The sequence below is a fragment of the Odontesthes bonariensis genome, chromosome 4 (assembly GCF_027942865.1).
Source record: "Odontesthes bonariensis isolate fOdoBon6 chromosome 4, fOdoBon6.hap1, whole genome shotgun sequence".
Classification (NCBI taxonomy): domain Eukaryota; kingdom Metazoa; phylum Chordata; class Actinopteri; order Atheriniformes; family Atherinopsidae; genus Odontesthes; species Odontesthes bonariensis.
In genome coordinates this window covers 26,642,120-26,660,884 of record NC_134509.1, presented here as the reverse complement: position 1 = coordinate 26,660,884, position 18,765 = coordinate 26,642,120, and the positions used below count along the sequence as shown (strand labels likewise).

Sequence of the window (18,765 nt, the reverse complement as noted above, 5' to 3'; positions counted from 1 at the left end):
CAAGCTAAAACGCTACGACCACCACCAGCTACATCCCAGAGGGCTCTGAAACCCAGCAAACCGAGTGCGTCTGGGATCCCGTCGCCTGACAAGAGGGTGTTGTTAAGGAGGAAAAGGGAACCAGCAAACCAGATAGAAAAGTTGATGATGCATTCAGCAACAGGCAGGCCACAATAATGGAACATTAAAACCTTAACAGTGTGACATGGCTCTGGGCCCAACAACATACACATAAAACACCTGTGCGCATGTTTAATCCACAGCAAACAGACATGGGTGATTGAAGTCAGCAAGAGAGACACTTAGTAGCGTGACATCATCAAACGGGCAGTGGAGACATTCTTGGGTTATAAAACATTCCAGAGCAAGAGGAAAATTGGACAAAAGAAGCTGGGGGAGATCTTACTGTTGTTGATTGGTTTCTGCTCGTAGAGGCAGCAAGGTGACTCTTAGAGGGAGCTGAGGGCAGTGCAGAGATACAGACACAAAATGAACAACAGGAGAGGGTTCTGTCAGTAACAGCACAACAGCTCACAGTGATTGTTGTGTGCATGTGTGTTCCTTACCTTTTCCAGGAGCGTTATCTGCTATATCTAATACCACCCGCAACCCGTCCAGGTTGGAAATAGGCAGACCTAGATCTAAAGGCTCCGACTCCCCACTCTGCACCACACAGACACACACATACACTTTTTAAAAGAGGCTGATGACATCGCCTGCACTGCATGTCTGTTTACAGTCTGAGGAGAGACTTACAATGCGTGCCACCAAGTCAGAGAGGTGCAGGCCATATTTGGCCACCACAGGTCTGAGGACTTCAGTCACTGGCTTTGTGGGTTTAGCTTTCAAGCCCACTGAACGGTTGATAGGGACCAGGTCAAGTCTGAAGTAGAAGAGCAGAATCAACAATCTCTATGTGAGCCAAGTTCCATGACCTACAGCACTCAGCTTTATCTTTTTGTTCTGATTTTTAAAGGGGTTTGTGCTTGAGAGCATATATCTGGGTGTCTGAAGTTACTACCAACTCAAAAACAGTTATCCAGACCATTATCTCCACCTACAGTAACTCCAACTTCAGATGATGCTGCATTTGGTCAACCTCTTGCTCTTTGCTTTGAACCCTAAAAGCTTGAAAAAGGGGAAGTGGACTCCTTTTTCTTGGTTTCTGAAGATGTTTCACTTCCCATCTGAAGGGCTTTGTCAGTTCCAAACTAGACGTAAAAACTGAGTTGAAACCTCTTCAAGAAATAGGACAAAGAAGTCCAGTTGCCCCTCTTCAAGCTCTTAGAATTACTGTGACCTGGATGACTGAGACTCTACACCGACTTTTGCTTTTAAATGAACATAAAATCTAATTATTAGCTACATAGTTCACTGAGCAGAATATGCTAATACTGATCTGAGAGTGTTTTCTTTCATGTTTTATTTGTCTTCTAATTGGCATCCTTTAATTGTTCTACCATTCAAAAACTGGAAATTACGATTTCCCATTTGTCATTGAATGAAAATGGCTAACCTACCAGTTGTTCATCGCTGAACTGCAGACCAGAGACATGTAAGTATTTTCGAATAAAATCTGTTTGGTGTATGGTCTGAGTAATAGGAGGTAATAACTGCTCAAAGGGTTCTTAAGAACAGCAGATCTCAAAAAGAGGCAGAGAGGGGAGGAGTTGAGTCGAGTGGGTCACTGCACAACCTGAGAATATCTGCAAGTTGTAAATTATTGGTTGAAAATGGAGCTGCTGTACCATCTCTCTGTGTTAATTTGACCAAAGCATGTCACAAACACTGCATTAAGACCTCAGGAAACCATCAGCTCGTGCAAAAAGGGGCATAATATGACTCCTTTACATTTGAACACCTATTTTTTGTATTACATAATTGCAAAATTACAAATAAATTCATATTTGTATATCATTGTACCTGAAAAGAGTGCGTTTTTCTAGTCTGAGGTCCCGAGAACATAGTGTCAAACAGTCTTGGTCCAAGACAAGTGGCTGAAAAAGAAAGGAACAAATTACATGACAAGAATACTGATCCAGACTTCATTTAGTTTTCTTGTGTGATTTGTTGTCGTTATTTTTGATTTGTATGAAGGCTTTGAAGCACAGGACAACATATTGTGCCACACCTTCTCCCCTCCCACTAGGAATAGGTCTATAGCTGCCAGGTTGATGCAGAGCTTTTCACAGAGGTCCTGCAGCAGGTCTCTGATGGAAACTCCGGCTCTCAGTGGCACAGAGCTACACGAGCCGTCCGGCAAGTTGATGTTACACTGCCTCAAGGGGGCGCTGCCTCCTCTTCGCTCTGATACTGCACCACGGGAATCACCCTACAAGAAGAAAACGGAGACGGAGACATTAGGTATAGTCAGGTCAAATCACTTTTCCTCGACCTCAGTGGAAAATGTTGTCAATGAGTCATTTAAAAAAATATTTCACCAAAAAAAAAAAAAACATTTTCTTCAGATATTTTGTTTAATGTAATCTTATCACACTTTTCACTGAGGTTTCATCATATAAATCATATCAGTATAATAGGATATACACTATGACTTAATCGTCAAGGGGTTAGTTATTAAAAAAAGGAAGGTTTTCCCTTCAAGGATGGTCCAGATACTCTAATGATAAATGAGATACTATAGAAATAACTGGTGTTCCTTTCCTTAGCAATTACAGAATACAGCCAGATGTCATGGCTGCCACCTAAACATTTCCAGGTCATTTCACACAGTTAAGAAGCTTCCTAAGCAAAAAAAGACTATGTGACTGGACCGATTTTCCATCATTAGTGCCTCCTCCTCATCTCTCGTATCCGTCTTTCTGTCTTTGACCCAGAAATGGATTTCAGCAAAACATTTAGATGGATGACCCCTAAATGCATCCGCAGGGACAAAGAAAAAGAAGGCTTACAGAGCAACAACTGTACAGACGAGGATGCACAGATGTACCCTTGATGGAAGTCTTTTCAGTAGCCACTGTAAAATTGTTTATTCAATCCATTCATACAGAATTAAAGCTCCTTTAATAAAAAAGCATTCTAAAATCTAGAAATCTTTGAAGCAGATATCGACATGAAATTAAAATCATTGGAGACTTTAAAACTTTCGGTGTTGCTGGAGAATTATGTGAAAAGAAAAAACATGAAGCCTGCGCATGTTGCATCGGGCCTGTCTTTATTTTGCTTTTAAAGGAGAAAAAGTTAATCAAGTGTGAGGAAGAGAATGACGTTGAAGCATGAACCAAATGTTTGTTATAGTAAAACTGATAAAATCATGATGTCTCTACCCAGACTGACCTCGTTCTTTCCAGATCCTGACGTCCCAAGTTCAAGACTGGCTCCCGAAGACAGTGAACCCTGGGACTCCCGACGACCATTGCTGCCAGAGGAATCTATAAAGAAACAAATAAAGTGCATTTTAAAATGCGAGTGACCTAATTTCTGGCCTGTACCAAACATAAATATATCCCTTCAATCTCAATGTTCCCTTTTTTTAAAAGAAGAGTACAGCAACATCTTACAATAAATCCTAACTGCTTTATCATAAGATTTATTAGCCTGAGAACACCAAAGCCACATGAACTTTTATCGAATGTCTGTGTTATCAAACAACATCAGTGTTATAGTTGATCTATTTACCAGACCAAACCAAATTAAAAAAAACAAAAAAAACCAAAACAACTACTAACTGATGCTGAAGTCGATCAGCTCGCGTTTCTTTGGGCCTTTGCCGAAACTCCTGTTGCGAGACCACGAGAAGAACATGCCTTTCCTTCTGTCTCCTGAATCATCTCGACTGTCCTCATTTAAAGATCGACCCGATTTGCTCTTTTTGTCCTCCTCCAAGACACAAACAAATATATAATAAATAAAGAGGAGATTAGGGAAACAAAAAACATACAAAAAAAAACATATACAGAAAACAATCCCAGCGCACACACAAATCAGACTCTTTTTTATTCACTGTATCTCCTTATTCTACTGCGTTTGTGGCACATGATGTTGTGCTGTATTACCTTTTTAGGTGTGGAGAGGTTGGAGCGGTCGGAGCCTGTGGTGCTGTGTTTGGAAGTGGGGCTGCTGGGGATGTGATAAGGATCAGGCAAAGGCCTGCCCTCCACCTCTGCCAGCATACACTCCTGGTACAGCAGAGACTTGAGGAACCGCGTGTAGCTGTCGAACTTCATCAGGTTGAAGATCTAAACGGACGAAGAGAAAGAAAAAGTACTCAGGCAGTAAGAGAAAATGTAAGCAGGAATGGATGATTGAAAAAAAGAAAGGGGAAACAAGGTCAAAAAGATCAAATATAAACAATAAAATTAGATCAAATTAAATGGAAATACAGAGAAACTGTATGACAATCTGGTGTTTACAGATGCACAAGGGGGACACGTGAGTTAACATGAGAAATGGACTCGAGGGACAAACTGCATGACAACCTCCCTTGTGTGTAAAGGTTTATAGAGAGACAGGGAATACTGGAAAGAAGATGTATAACTTTGGATAACCTCTGGGTGTCGCACAAGAGCAGCAGGATATTAACACAAAAGAAGCCAGCAAAGCCAAAGTCCTTGGAGCTGCAAGTACATTTCTTTTTCTCAGAAAAGAAAAACACTGCAAAGCTAGCTCAGGTCTACTCTCTGACTTTATGAGAAAAGTATATATGATTGGCTGCTTCAGACTGCTTAGCAAGGCCTAATGCTTAGCTGCAGCTGCAGAATACAGAAAAGACACAGAAATCTTCCCTTCATCTTCCCTTAGATAGGAAACTGCAGTTTGCTGATGCATAAGGGTTCCAGATATCACATATCTGAAGTACATCTAATTCAGAGGTTTGCTTGTGAACATGTTATATGAGTTAGAAAATAACTATGTTGCACTGATTTGTGGAGATTCTGTGTTCAACAGTTTTTACTACATTTTCTGTTCAGGATTTCTTTTTTTTTGGGGGGGGTGTCAGAAATCTTGACTCCATGACGCAGTGGAGTAGGAATTCAAGCCAACTCCACCCCTAACACTGCAATGTTATAAACAGGTTGACTATATTACACTATCCTAGTGGGCTAACTGTTCCAAGATGGTCCAACCTCAATTCTAAGACCCCTCGTGTGGCCTCACTCTTCAGGTCCCTGCTCTCCGAGCCAATCGGATTTGAGCACAAGATAACATCTTCCGCTAAACTTCCACTTCTTTCACCTTAACGGTCCACTAACATCAATTTCTAAAAAGATTTGAATCTAGAAGCAAGCAACATAGTTGCTTAGGCCACTAAAATACTGGTCTGACGTTTGACTCTGCAAATGTTGCTGCATCGGCCCGTCAGTGACTGTAGGTTGTGCAGTTTAAGTGTGAAGTCAACACAGTCTACAGCCGGAAAGTTACCACAGTATTCTTTGAATCAACAGCATGTGTTTGACGTTCCACATCAAAGCAGTTTGTTTTGGTTAAAGCTATTTGCCTGCTTTACGTCTTTGCCAGATTAGCTTAATTTTATCTGGTCAGAGATCTGTTGATCGGGGTCTTTTCAGTGGATACACTTCCCGCATCTCAGAGCAGAGAGCTCGGAGCTCATTTGATCATGTTTTTAAAATAGTATTTTGTTTCTATTTGGTGACTGTTTTAATCATTTTTGTCTGGCTGAATGGTTCATAACACATTCTTCTGTGATGTGGCAAACACATATTTATCACTGCTTTACTCTGACTTTACATTAATAATGCGAAGAAGGGTCAAATTATTAAAACTATGACATGTTTATGGATTTGTGTGTGCATGGATGTGCATTTGTATGTCTGATACTACTTATAATTCTTACGTCACCAGTGCCACAAGATCTTATTGAGCCCAGGGTAATGGAAAAGTTACTCATAGGTTTGTTATGAGTGTATCTTTCCTTATGTGTGTGTGTGTTGGATGTGTAAAAATACAAAGGGTGATGATGAGGATATCCTTCTGGCCTTGTGACAATTATCAGAGTTTTTACATCCGAGCTGAGAGGCTGAAATCAATAAAGCTTTTCAGCAACTTTGCCCTCTAAGAAACCATTCACATCCATACTTTTAGACCTTATGTCGTATCAGCACTGTGTGGGAGTAAAATTTTAAAAGGGGTTTGTTTTAATGAGTCATAATAAGTTTGTCCTTTTAGGGAACCGTCCTTTCACTTCCCTCTGACAGCCCATTGGTGCTTGGTGTATTCGCTACCTGCAGTTGCTGCTCCTTGAACATGTCAGGTTTTGGCGCATTGAGGATGTCGTCAGCAAGCTGAGCTTGACTGTCTATGTTGACTGGTGTTGTAGCTTTGCTGGACAGGAAGCTGTTGTAGATTTCCCTGGCACGCTGTGAGAGCTGAAGAAAGAGAAGAGGAGGAATCAAAAAGGGAATGGCTGCCATGTGAACGTTTACCTTTCTATTTCTGGAGGGTGTTGAATCTACGCATGTGCTTGATCAGAAAAAATCTTGCTGAGCCCTGTGCGTTACCTGCTTGTTGTCATTCTCAGGGACATGGCTGAAGAATTCACATGCCTGCCAGAAGAGAATATTCTCCTCGCTGAACTCTTTCTTTAGGAACTCCTGCAGGAAAAGAACGGGATGTGGGAAAAATGGGGAAAGGTCAAACACCTCGGTCATCACTTTAGTCCAACAGCGTTGAGGTTTGACACTTGTTTTATCTTCTTATACATTTTGGAAGAAAGAAAAAAAAACGCTGCAGGGCAGATTTACTCAACTGCTACAGAAATTACAAAGTAAGGACTGCAGAGAGAAAAATTTTAATGTCACTTGACTTTTGGCAGAAGTTTCTTTCTTTGATTTCTTGGTATAAAAGGCTTTAAAATAGATAATTTCAATGCTCCGAGCTACATTTCTGTCAAATGATAATGATAAAGTAGAAGTGTACAACATTAGAAAATGTTAATCAACAGTTTTCTAACAAAAGGAGGGATTCATGAGCATGTGGTGACTAATAGCAGTCAGGTGCTATTACACTACCGAGAAGTAGCGAACCCCCACGGGGTCCTGCAGCAGTCTCTCGAAGCTGACGGCCCAGCTGGCCACTCTCCTCTCTGTGTGGCGCCGGTGACTCTGGACGCTGGGCAGGCTGGCATTACTGTTGAGGCTGTTGTCACTGCTGCAGCCCTGCAGCTCCACGCTGTTCAGCTCTGTTCACAAAGATGCACAAAGTAATGAAATTGTTGCGTTAGTAAGGGCTGGGATGTCCACGTGCATCTTAGATTTTTACAATTATCGATGCCGTTTTTGGTCCCATTTCTTTTATAAATTGCACATTGAAGTATAGTCGGCATATTAAAATGTATATGAAGCTGCATGTGTGCATTCACAGCAGCATTATTAGGGTTAAAACTGGTGGATAATAATTGATCCTGACAATCTCTTTGCATTCTGGCGTGTTTTGCGCTCTGTCTGTTGGGCATTGACAACACCTGACGACACCTCAAGTGGTTTGGGACTCGCCAGACACAAGTGTGTCTCCTGCCAGAAATAAAGCAAGAGAAGAAGCCATTCCAGTGAGACCCCCTCCTCCCACAAACCCTGCTTATTGCTTTTTGTCACAAGCACAGGTTTTTGTAAATGAAAAGCATCTTTCTTGTTCACTTTCTCCTGATGTTTTTACATTTTTTTTTTAAAAGCATTACATACTAAATAATGTACAATTTAGTAAAATACCTTCACAGGCACAAAATAACTCGACCAAAGTCCAAAACAAAGAACTGTTTTCCACTGTTATGCACCATATCAGAGCAATTTACTTGAAAAGAAACAAGTTATAAAGAGATATGATCATATCAATCATCTAACTTGGCTCCCACTGAAAACCATTAGAAAACATTTACTTCTACCAACATTTATTATTCAAACAAACTTATGTTCTGTATCCCTGAAGTTACTGGATGTAAATGAAAACTTTTGTGCAACTTTTGGCTGTATTGAAAATATTAGCTTAGAATCTTTAAAAGTAAATATTCCATTTGCGAGAACTCAACTGAAAATGACTGCTTTAACAATCCAGTTTAGGAGTTTTATGAATCAATCTATCTTTTTTTTTTCTAAGGAGAGTCTTGGTGTATCTAGGAATTGCTCATTTTTCCCACCACTAGACCGCAGTGCATCACCTTTCCCAATGTTTAGTTGTGATCAGGAGACCGAGATAGAGGCATGGAGAGAAAGCTGAGAATAACTTGAACAAAGCCACAGGCCTGATGAACTGAAGAAGTGCTGCTAAGTTGAGATAAAACTAAATACAAGAACAGCCCGAGGGAGGACCTCACTAATCAGGTGCCCGGGACTACGCAAATGCTGCGTATAAAATGAAAGATCAGCATCCTGCCCACAGCTAAAGTCCTGTGGGATTCAGAATTTAGAGACTGGATTATCAACGGATAATTTCATTGTGACTTCTTTGCATGAATTTAATTTATTTTTAATCAAACTTCTATTTAATGTTATCAATAACATTCCTACGCACAGCTGGACATGTTTTCTTGGTTCAACTCTGATCAGAAAGGCTTTTAAGCTCTAATTTACTGTTGGGGAGTTTCAAGCTGTTACTAGGACACCCACACTTGATGAGGTCCCACGTGTGTCACTAATCTACCTTATGCCTCCTGTGGGTGGTTTGGGCTTTAGTCATGAGTGAGTTGTTTACCAACCTGGCCAATGTGTAGGATGTTTGGGTCAGACAGTTCAAGGTGCTTAAGGTTGTGAAACAGTTTGCAGAAGAGAGTCAAGGTTGCATTACAAGTGATGACCTGCATTTTGATCACATGAACCTTTTTCAGGAACTAAGGTCTTTTATTAGAGGTTTTTGAGCCAGAGCCCAACTTACAACCAGCACGACTGCTAAAACAACAAGCACAGACAAAACAGAGCTACGCCGAGAGCAGAGCACCAAGCAGACCAATTCAAATGAGCTGCAACATGTATGAAAAAGTCAAAGCAGCAGTGGAAGAACTTGAGCTCAGTGTTCCTTTCATTTTTCTGTTGTTTAATATAAGGCATCTGTGAACGTTACCTAATGCGATATGTAGAGCAGCATTCACAATCACCACTTAACAGTTATTAACATTTATTAGCGTTATAATATCTTCAGCTGGTGTTTATAGATGCCTCTGAAACACTGTATCAATCCCGTTCATATCGCCTCATATATACAAGTTAGCATTTGGAAAAACACCGGTCAGAAAACAAGGCCAACACTTCTATCTTTAGCACTTTTTGTGTATTTGGGGACGCTCTGGTTGTGGAGAACCAAACCAGTTCTTAACTAGAACCAACTTAGATCTGGTTCTAGTACCCGACCTGAAACAGCCCTGAAATGCTTTCGCAGACAGGGGTATTAATGGGTCATTTCCTCCTCCTCCTCCATTTCCACTGCAGGAACCAAGGGCCTGAATGGAGGTAGTACTTCAGAGATTACCCCTAACTTTCGATAAGAGGGTCTGACTGGTCGTATATCATAGCATTTTAATTCCACCCGACTGTTTTTAGCTCTGAAATATGTTAACTTAAAGCTAAACGACAGGAATAACTGTTGCTGCTGATAAACACAACATTCAAACCCAGACAATCATGCTGCAGTAAATGAGGAGAGCTCAGACCATGACAGTAGGGAATCTCTTATCGTTTCCTCACCAGTTATGTTTTAAGATACAAAAGAAAGCACTCACAACAGTGGGAATTTCATCATTAACAGATTTAAAGTGAACGCAGCTGAAACTCACTCCAACAGAGGACAGAGAGCTGGAGCTAGCTGCACTCAGAAAACATTAATATCGGTTTTCTTTCAAATCGTTATCCACTTAGGTAAAAGTAAAAGCACATACAGAAGTGTGTAGATTTTGAGTTAATACAACTGAAACACACTCCCTCGTTTCGCTCTGACCTGCTACTCCAGCGTACAGTGACGTTTCACTCCACAACTCACATTATTTGCCTTCTCTACCCTGTTATTTAGGCTTAGGTGGTAATGCAGAAGTCTCAGCACTGAAAAACATTTCAGCTTCTTGAAAGATGTTTGTTCACTTTAAGTTCTGGGGGCTTTTGGTTGAAATACACCTTTACTTGATATCATCTGTCTTCGCAGTCCAGAACGTGGAAATTACGATCCACAAAAGAGTGTCCCTTATCGTTGACATGAAGAGGGAATACTGGGTCTTAATCCGAGGAGCTGGCTCTCCTCTGTTGTTCCAACTGCTTTTGAAGTAGTTTAGCCTCCCCTATACAAAGGTCTCAGCATTACTCACTGCATAGTATGGTTACATGCACATTTGAGCTGAACTGCGGCCACAGGTCGGCCTGGCCATTTAATAGCACCGCCGTCCTAGAAAATTTACAGAAGAGTAGAAAAAACAAATTGTTGTGTTAATGAGATCAGAACTGGACCTTTGAAATTCATGTAACCATGTCAGTTTGACCAAAACCTATGAAATCGAGCTTCACAATCTGGGCTAACACACGGAGATAATCAGCTTGGGGATCAAATCAAATTAGAGATTAGAGCAGAGCGACAGCCTGGAAACGCTTTAAGCGACCGAGAGTTGACTCATCGTCTTAATGGACGGATTTTTCAGTCACAATTTCTGAAAACTTTAACCATCTGACGTGTGACCATCTGAAAATGTGTGAATGAGAGGAACTTTATTGTGGATTTGGGCTTATGCTTTGCTGATTTTACAAAAATAAGGCCCATTTGAGTCTAGTTAAGCATTATATCCCCTTCCACCTTTATTGATTCTGTGTCATTTTGGTCACACTGAAATGTTTACATGCACTTGAAAAACTTCCACATATGAAATACCACTCAGCTTGTTTTTGGATGTTTCATCCTAACGAATTTACTAAGCCTGAAAACTCCCTTTTTGTCAGTCAGAACTGAAGATGCCTTTCAGATGAGAGTTAAAAGTCTGGATCACCTAACTGAGGCACCCTTAGGATTATCATAATATCAATGCCAATTTTTACACCAAGCATGTTTTTATCAGTGTCAAACTACTCGACTCATTTGCACTTAAGCAACTCCTGAGGCTTCTACTTAACATTAGTGGCATTCTGTTAAAAAACATATCCATGTATTGTCTAAACCATATATCCTGTTAAGAATCACACGATCTGGAGTCTTTCATAACACACAACCAGCATATCAAAGACAAGCCAATGATCACAACAGTAATAAAGGCTGTAAACAAGAAGGAAGTAGCCTCAGACACCACTTTATGTCACTCAGCATGTTTACATACTCAGTTGAGTTGAGTTACAGTTACAGCTTGATGGGTCATTTAACTGGACCACTGTCCTTACCCCAGTATACAGTTATTGACTGAACTATGTCCGATGCCATAACGCTGTGGACTGTGTGAGAAAACGCTCAAGACATCCTGCTGCTTCTACCTTCCTACATGTAAGTGCGGCCACATCCACTGCACAAATGCTGTCTTTATGTTACTTGAATAGAGATTTTGTAAAATGTGCTGGGTATAAAATCAGGATTTTATTAGAGCAGAGCGGCAAACTGGAGAGTTGACATGTGGTCTTAATTGGCTGATTTTCAGTCAGTTCCTGAGAAGAAATGAGAGCAGCTTTATTGGGACTTTCGTTGTATTAATACACACTCATACTTTTCTATTTCAAATGAAAGATGCAAAAAGATGGAAATCTTGAGCGTGTGCTCAGCATCTAAGCCCATTAATAGAATTGGTTTGGTTTTGGTTGTACTGATACGATAATTTGTTTATTTCAAGTGTCATGTAAATGTGCTCATTGTGTTTTTATGCCAGTCAAAAGCAAATATAGCTCAGAGTCAACAAAAAACCCATACAGGCAGTGTGGTCCGCAAAATTAAATGAATATGACGCTAAATGTGTTTGTTTGCATTTCTGTCTGTGCTCTTCACATCGTTCTGAAAAAGTGACACAAAATACTTGTGCTTAGAAACGCTTGAATCAAAATCTGATGACAGTTATGACTTTGTTTGCTGGAAGCCAGCAAAATTTAATCAAATTACACCAGTACAATCCTCACAAAGCAGATTCACTGAGACCTCGAGCATCCAATTCTTTATGAATGTGAACTACGAATGTTTATTTAGTCAAACTTGAATAATTCAATATATTAATATAATATTTCTAAATCTATATTTCAAATAGTATCTTTTTAGCTACTAAAAACTCGGCCATTTCACAAGAGGCATAACAAGTGGGAATTATTAACAGAATGACAAAATGAAGAAATTAAACAAAAAAAACAAACTGATTTACTTTAAGTAAACTCTGAAATCTTTTTTTAAGCTTAAACTCCATATCACTCTTTTCTTGTAGTGAAGATAATGATGAGGCACAGCGTAGGAACTGTGCAGTGCACTGGAAAATGTAAACCACATAACTTTTTTTGGCACACTGTTCAGACCAGCAAAAACAAATGCCAAACCATACTCCCACAGACACATAACGCTAAAATCTTCCTCGTCGGTTGGTTCAGTTTCTTGTGATAAGGGGTTTCTCTAAAGCAAACCTCAGTCAGTAAAGTAAAGCAACCTAAAACTTCAACGTCAAAGTCTCCTGAGGTCGACAAGCTGTATTACTCCTTCGTGCCAGGAATCTAAGTTTATTCAATTGGAAAGCAAACATTCAATGCTCCAGCTATCTCCTCACCTGGGTAGAGCTGGTAGGAGCCTGTGTGGTGCCAGCGAGGCAGGTAACGAATCCTCAGGGGTAACCAAGCCCCTCCATCCATAATCACCCTATCAGCCTCCCTCACACCCTCAAACACACCCGGATGAACAAACAGACGATAAAGGGCACATAAGCGCACGCACAGCTGACCTCACAGGAGGACGAAGGGGAAAACGTGGAGGGGAAAAAAAAGAGGAGAGTATAAGGAGAAGAGAAGCTGCTGGTGGTTAGCAACCTGGATGACAACCTGAGAAACCATACAGAGAGTCAGGTCACCACGCGCACATGCACACGCACGTACATGCACACACCTCTTTGAACCTCCAACTCGGTAAATGATACAAGCACACTGGGCCTCAAGATGATGAATAATTAAGAGGTGAGGAAGGAGGGAACTAAAAACTCTAAAGCGCACATACACATCAGGTAAACGCACACATAAACTGCAGTATTGATGAGGGGCTTATTAAAGGAAGGCTACTACAGGGACTAATGAAGCCTGCTGCCCCCATACAACTACACAAACAGAGCGACTGTGCAGTTCATCAACCTGCTGCTTTTTGACTTTTCTGACACATCAAAGCAAAGGAAAGAAAATCTGAGACGGGTTCACAGTAAACCATTTTCACTGCAGGCATTTTGGCTTGCCATGACAAGAAAAGCTCCGGTGTAATTCTTAACTTCTGTGAGCTAAAGCTGAAGGATGCCTGCATTATGCAGTCTTGCTCACTGTCGTGGCTTAGGCCATGTTTACATTCCCAGCCACATTGTTCAACTCCAATTCAACAGAGGTTAGATTTGACGGTTCGTTATCATAACTACAAGCGAGTTGCATCTGAACCCGACTGCTCACTGAAACCTTGTGCATGTGCACGACGAACCTTTTAGCGCGTCTGTATGATTAACAACGGAAAATATCATATTTGCGAGACCATTTAAGAGACACAAACAATCCTCAAATTGAGGCAATTGTGGATAGAGTTTAATTCTAAAAGCGGGCAAATGTTTGTCTAGGAATACAGAAAGAGATTGAGAAGGGTAAAGAAAAGCTAGTTGGCCAGTTGTTATTGTTTCAGTGGTTAATCTAGCAGTGCTGTAGCACTGCAGCTGCCTCATGTATCCCACCATTAAGCAACTGAGTCCAGGCTGAATCAGACTTGTTGGATTTCTCCCTCCTGGCAAAGATTTACATTTTTACCGTCTCATTGTTGCATTAGGATCAGGCCGACAGATTTTTGAGGTTCAGTTTACTGACCTCCTGTGATATTTTTGAGGTTTGAGTTGCTTTAGATGGCTCTTATTTTGTCCCAGCTCTCAGTAGCTGTTAGCTGGGCTCCCCCATGATAATTCTTCCCTGCTTCTCAAACAGACGGTGCTCTGACTGCTGCCTTAATGCAGGTAAGGTAATAACGATTAACAAGTACATCACAAATAAAGAAACAAAAACAAATAATGTCCTTAAACCTCTGAGCTTGTGAAACTTGTGTAAAGAATTATTTTTTTCCCATCCTATGTTGCAAGGAAGCAATTAAAAAAAGAGATTTCAGACATTTCATATCAAACAGCCATGGGATCTCTTGCTATGTCTTACACCAGCTGTACTCCACTTGATATTAAATCTTTTTGAGATTTTATAATCATAATTATCAAATCAAAATTGGCCAAATCCATCCAAAGGTCTTGCTAATTTAAAAAATGTATCAGCTATTTATTGGTTTTGAAGCTCTGTGGAAACATCCAGGCAGCTGCCTCAAACCTTTAAAACTGTTACTCAAACTAATTCAGTAATTTCTTCTTATAATATCAGAACAACCTGAAACCTCTCTACAATTGAGCCTTGTATGGGAACTTTCTCACAGATGTGTGTGCTCAGTTGATGTTTGCAAAGTAATGCAGGATTTCTTTAGTGACTCTGACAACATTCATGATTTGGCCTTCACCGAGTCAATAATGAGTGTCATGACTCACCAACAACACGGAGAGTCAACAGACAAACTATCACCCCCTTGTTCTTAATGATTTCTCATGCTTTCTTCACATTGATGTAACTACTAAGGAAGTACTGTAATGTAGAATCACGCTGCGTTTTCAGCTGAAACCAGAACAGTGCATGTAAGACTTATCAAACAAGCTGCTGCAGAGGAGGAGCACCAAACCTAAATGAATCCCCTAATCACCGTGTTCCTTGTGTCACATGTTCAGGGAAAGAAATCTTTCACTCACAAACAACACATTCCCTCTTCAGGAGACACGTGGTGTGAATAAGCGGCCATAAACACTTCTACATTTGCACTGATTGCACACGTACACGGTAAACTGTATTCCTTTTTGCCTCGTTTCTCACCTCCTCTTCCTCTTTTCATGTTGCATGTAAATTTCTGAGGTGTTAAAACACCATCAGAACACTTCACGTCATTGTTGGCACATGCTAATTCTACGCAACACACAATAGTTCATCTTGAAACGACACAGCAAGACAAAATCATCCCCACTGAAACAAAGGTGCCAAGCGCTTTCCAGTACCTTTCCAACTTTAAACCGAGACAGCTTCGTCAGCTAGACTGAAACGCCATCTTTGTATCACAAAACACTTTACAGATGTAGAGCAAAGGGAAAGAAAGTAAAGGCATTTTCAGTTTCTTTCACCATAAAGAAAACACCTTTCACTGTGTGTCTTTTCCATGACTTGCCACTGCATGTCCTTGTGCACAATTAATATGAATACAAATCTGGGACTTCAAACTAATCAGGCAGAGGTGGGGCTGAAGCTGAGCAGGTCAAACCAGACTGACTGTATATTGTTTGTTTGAGAAGTTACAGAAAGCACTAAGATATAGATTAATAAGGACTGACTCAACACAATGCTCAAAAGAGAGCATTTCATTCATTTTAAATCCAATCTAAGTTGATCGTAACTGCAGTGAGGTTAGATAAGGAGATAAATACTGAACAGGTATTCACATTGACAAAAGCTGTAAAGACATTTCTACTCACCTCCATCAGAGACTGCAGCAGACTGTGAAAAAAGACAGAGAGACATGGATTAGGATCTTCCTTCTCACTGTAATGAAACACATTCATACAGATTCCCACAGTCTGTGAGTGCCTAGAGGCAGCTGCCTGGGCATGCACTTTTAGCCACATGGAGACAGCCACAGACAGACTTTTTTCAGGTGATCCCATTATCAGGCACACTTCCACATCTTAAGGTTAGCGCCCACACTCATTGTCTTCTGTGTGGGTGGACTCGTCTGTGAACTGGCTGTGCTTGCTCTGCAAGGAAGCTTCCTCATTGGGGTGGGGCTTAGTGTGTATCTGTGTGTGAAAAGGTGAGGAAGGAGTCCTGCTCCAATTCACAGGAAAGTGTGACGTTTGCTTGTTTATCTCAAATTTAAAGTTAGTCTATTTCTGTAGTGCAAATTCACGACAAACGTCTCGTCACTGAAACCCAACAACTTTATTTTTTACAGAACACTTTGCAGAGAGCAAAGACTAATTATAGAGAGTTCCGATAAAGAAACATATTAACCACCACCAAATCTGACTTGAAGCCTGGTTTTACAAACACATTTTCAGGCCAAAGTTACTTTACACCAGATCCATAGTTCCCTTTGCACAAACTCAAAACAGAACACAAGAAACAGAAACACACACAGCAGTGACTCCTTTTTTTTTTTAACGCCAGACATGCTGAGCTGGGATGAGATCATTGGCCACAGACATCAGTAATGTAGCTAACTCTGGAACAATGCAACTCTGTGTGACTCGGACAAAAAAGCAAAAGCTGAGTAGGCAAGGGTAAGAAAGAAAGAAAAAGATAAGAGACAGGAGCAGAAGGAGAAATGAGGAGTGAGCAGCAGCAAAGACGGGGCTGCTTGCCAATGAGAAAATGAGAATTCGATGAAAACGCAAAGGTAAACAGCAGAAAATACCAAACTAACACCAGCTCTGTGGGTGAAAATCCACACTGAACCACACGGTCAGTCTGGAGCTTTTGATGCCATTAATCTTACCACAAACACTACTAATGATCAGCATTATAGTCATTCACATAACAGAGAGCAGGATGTGTAGGAGCTACACATACTGGCTGCAAATGTATTTTCCATTCAACTAGAATTGGTTTTTAATGATTTCAACATTACTCACAGACAGACGGGAGTCCTGTGGAAGATGGGATGTTTCTATAGAGCTGCTTCATTACAAATGCATCAACTTGCTTTCTGAGAAATCATGTGGGTTTTCCCCTTGTTCCGTATGCTGAGCAACAAGCATAATGACCTTAAATCTGACAACACAGGTGCAGATGAAGACTTGCAACACGTAAAGTATACCAGTGACAGGAGTTTGCATTTTACGTATTCATACCAATGAATATATACTGGAAAAAATATCAATGCATATACTGATATTTGAATTTCTTACTCTCTAAAAACTGGCATCCACCCATAAAAGTCCAGTATTGGACAGGCTCTATGACATGGAAGACTTAAAGTGGAGGAAATCAGTAAGTCATCAAAGTTTGACCCCTTGGTGCAACACGTGTGCCGGTTTGATTCATGTGCATCTTGGTCATTTCCTCTCATGATCCAAACAGTCGTGCCAAGTGTGATGACTGGGATTAGGCATTTCAAAGTGTCCCTGAAGGAGCAGAGGTTGGCACCAGCGGGTGAAAGGGATGTTGATGTGCGAAGGAGCAGACTACTGAAGCCAGACGACAACAAAGGATGAGTGAAAATGACAGGGGGATAAACTGTTTACCTGTTTCTGACACAGATTTAACAACACAAATCTCAGGCTCCCACGTATCTGTGTGTCATATGTCAGTGAGGAAGACTCGTCTTTCTTTTTCTGGGATAGCCTAAAGAATGAATCCATGTGGACAACATCTGTTAGAGATGTGTGTTTTCTGTGTAGGGTGCATTCTTATGCATTTATATGCGGGTCTGTGTGAAGCTTCTATCCACATTCATCTCTACTCTGATCACTTCCAGACGTGCATGGCAGTAGAAAGGTTTGGCCCCTGCTTGAGGCCCCAAGTCCCCACTGCTTTATTTTCTTCACTTAATGACCTATTTTCAGCTCTCCTTTCTTTTGTTTGTTCTTTTTCCCGCAATTCAATCATCCCAGTTTTACTTCCTCTGTCTGTCTCTCATTACGACGTCTCTGCTTCCACTCTTCCCTAAAATCACTCTCTTTTTCTCTTCCTCCCTCAGCCTTTCCCTAATCATTCCAGTGGTGTTTCCCCTCCTCCATTGGCAGGTCCTGGTCATTCCTGAGAGCCAAGAGAGAATAACTGGGGTTTTCCAGACATTCCCTGCTCAAATTCCACTCCCCAAGACCCGTATCCACGGTGATACAAAGAGCTGGGAAAGGGTTTCGATAACAAAGAAACTGAAAATCAAATGTCTTCCACTACCCATGTGCAGTGCTTTTAAATCAACTGGTTGCAAACTCACTTAAACTCCAAATTACCCCAGCATCGCTGACAGTACAGATCTGCAATAACCTTCGAGTCAAGCTGTTGTCCATTCAAGGTGATTTTTCACTGGTATAAGTGGGCTTTTATGTGCCCATCACACAGTAAATGCACTGATGTGATGAGTAGAAAGGCCACCGACTGATGATCACGATTAGGTTTCACATTTGTAGAGGAAATGGTTTTTGTTAAAAGAATAAAAGTTTCCAAGCAAAACCTCACAGTGTGGTGCTGAACTTTCTGAACTCAAACAGAGCTGCAGCGATGGGTTTCATCGATCTATTAAAAAAAAAAAAGAAACAAGTAAGTTTATGGATTGTTTTTTTGGCTATTCAAACCGTCTGCGAGTGCCTTGTGACACAATGGTGGTGTTAATATTTGAATCCATTTTGGTGGTTAAGCTTGTCAAACTGGAGCTGATTTTGATTGTAGACACTAGTTTTACAATAGGACTAACAGAATAATCATTAATGATATCATTACTTAGGAAAAATCCATCAGTCGATTTTGTTCTTAAAAGTTTGTGTGTGTAGCTCTTCTCTTCTATAAAAGAATTACACTGAAAATACGAGGGGAGACAGATGGAGAGAGTTTGTAACAT

The 18,765-nt window shown here is 40.7% G+C and overlaps 1 protein-coding gene across 4 annotated transcripts in view; it reads right to left on the bottom strand.

Moving 5' to 3' along the window:
* rgs12b (regulator of G protein signaling 12b) overlaps positions 1 to 18,765 on the bottom strand; it is a 48,981-nt gene that overhangs the window by 3,002 nt on the left and 27,214 nt on the right. For all 4 annotated transcript variants that reach the window (XM_075463755.1, XM_075463752.1, XM_075463754.1 and 1 more), the window contains exons 6-17: positions 15,680 to 15,701; positions 6,990 to 7,159; positions 6,480 to 6,572; positions 6,204 to 6,347; positions 4,017 to 4,199; positions 3,690 to 3,840; positions 3,298 to 3,392; positions 2,132 to 2,332; positions 1,924 to 1,997; positions 757 to 883; positions 567 to 663; positions 407 to 459 (exon numbers count right to left, since the gene is read on the bottom strand). In XM_075463755.1, coding sequence (XP_075319870.1) covers positions 407 to 459; positions 567 to 663; positions 757 to 883; positions 1,924 to 1,997; positions 2,132 to 2,332; positions 3,298 to 3,392; positions 3,690 to 3,840; positions 4,017 to 4,199; positions 6,204 to 6,347; positions 6,480 to 6,572; positions 6,990 to 7,159; positions 15,680 to 15,701 — 1,410 coding nt within the window. The remainder of the gene's footprint in view (positions 1 to 406; positions 460 to 566; positions 664 to 756; positions 884 to 1,923; positions 1,998 to 2,131; positions 2,333 to 3,297; positions 3,393 to 3,689; positions 3,841 to 4,016; positions 4,200 to 6,203; positions 6,348 to 6,479; positions 6,573 to 6,989; positions 7,160 to 15,679; positions 15,702 to 18,765) is intronic.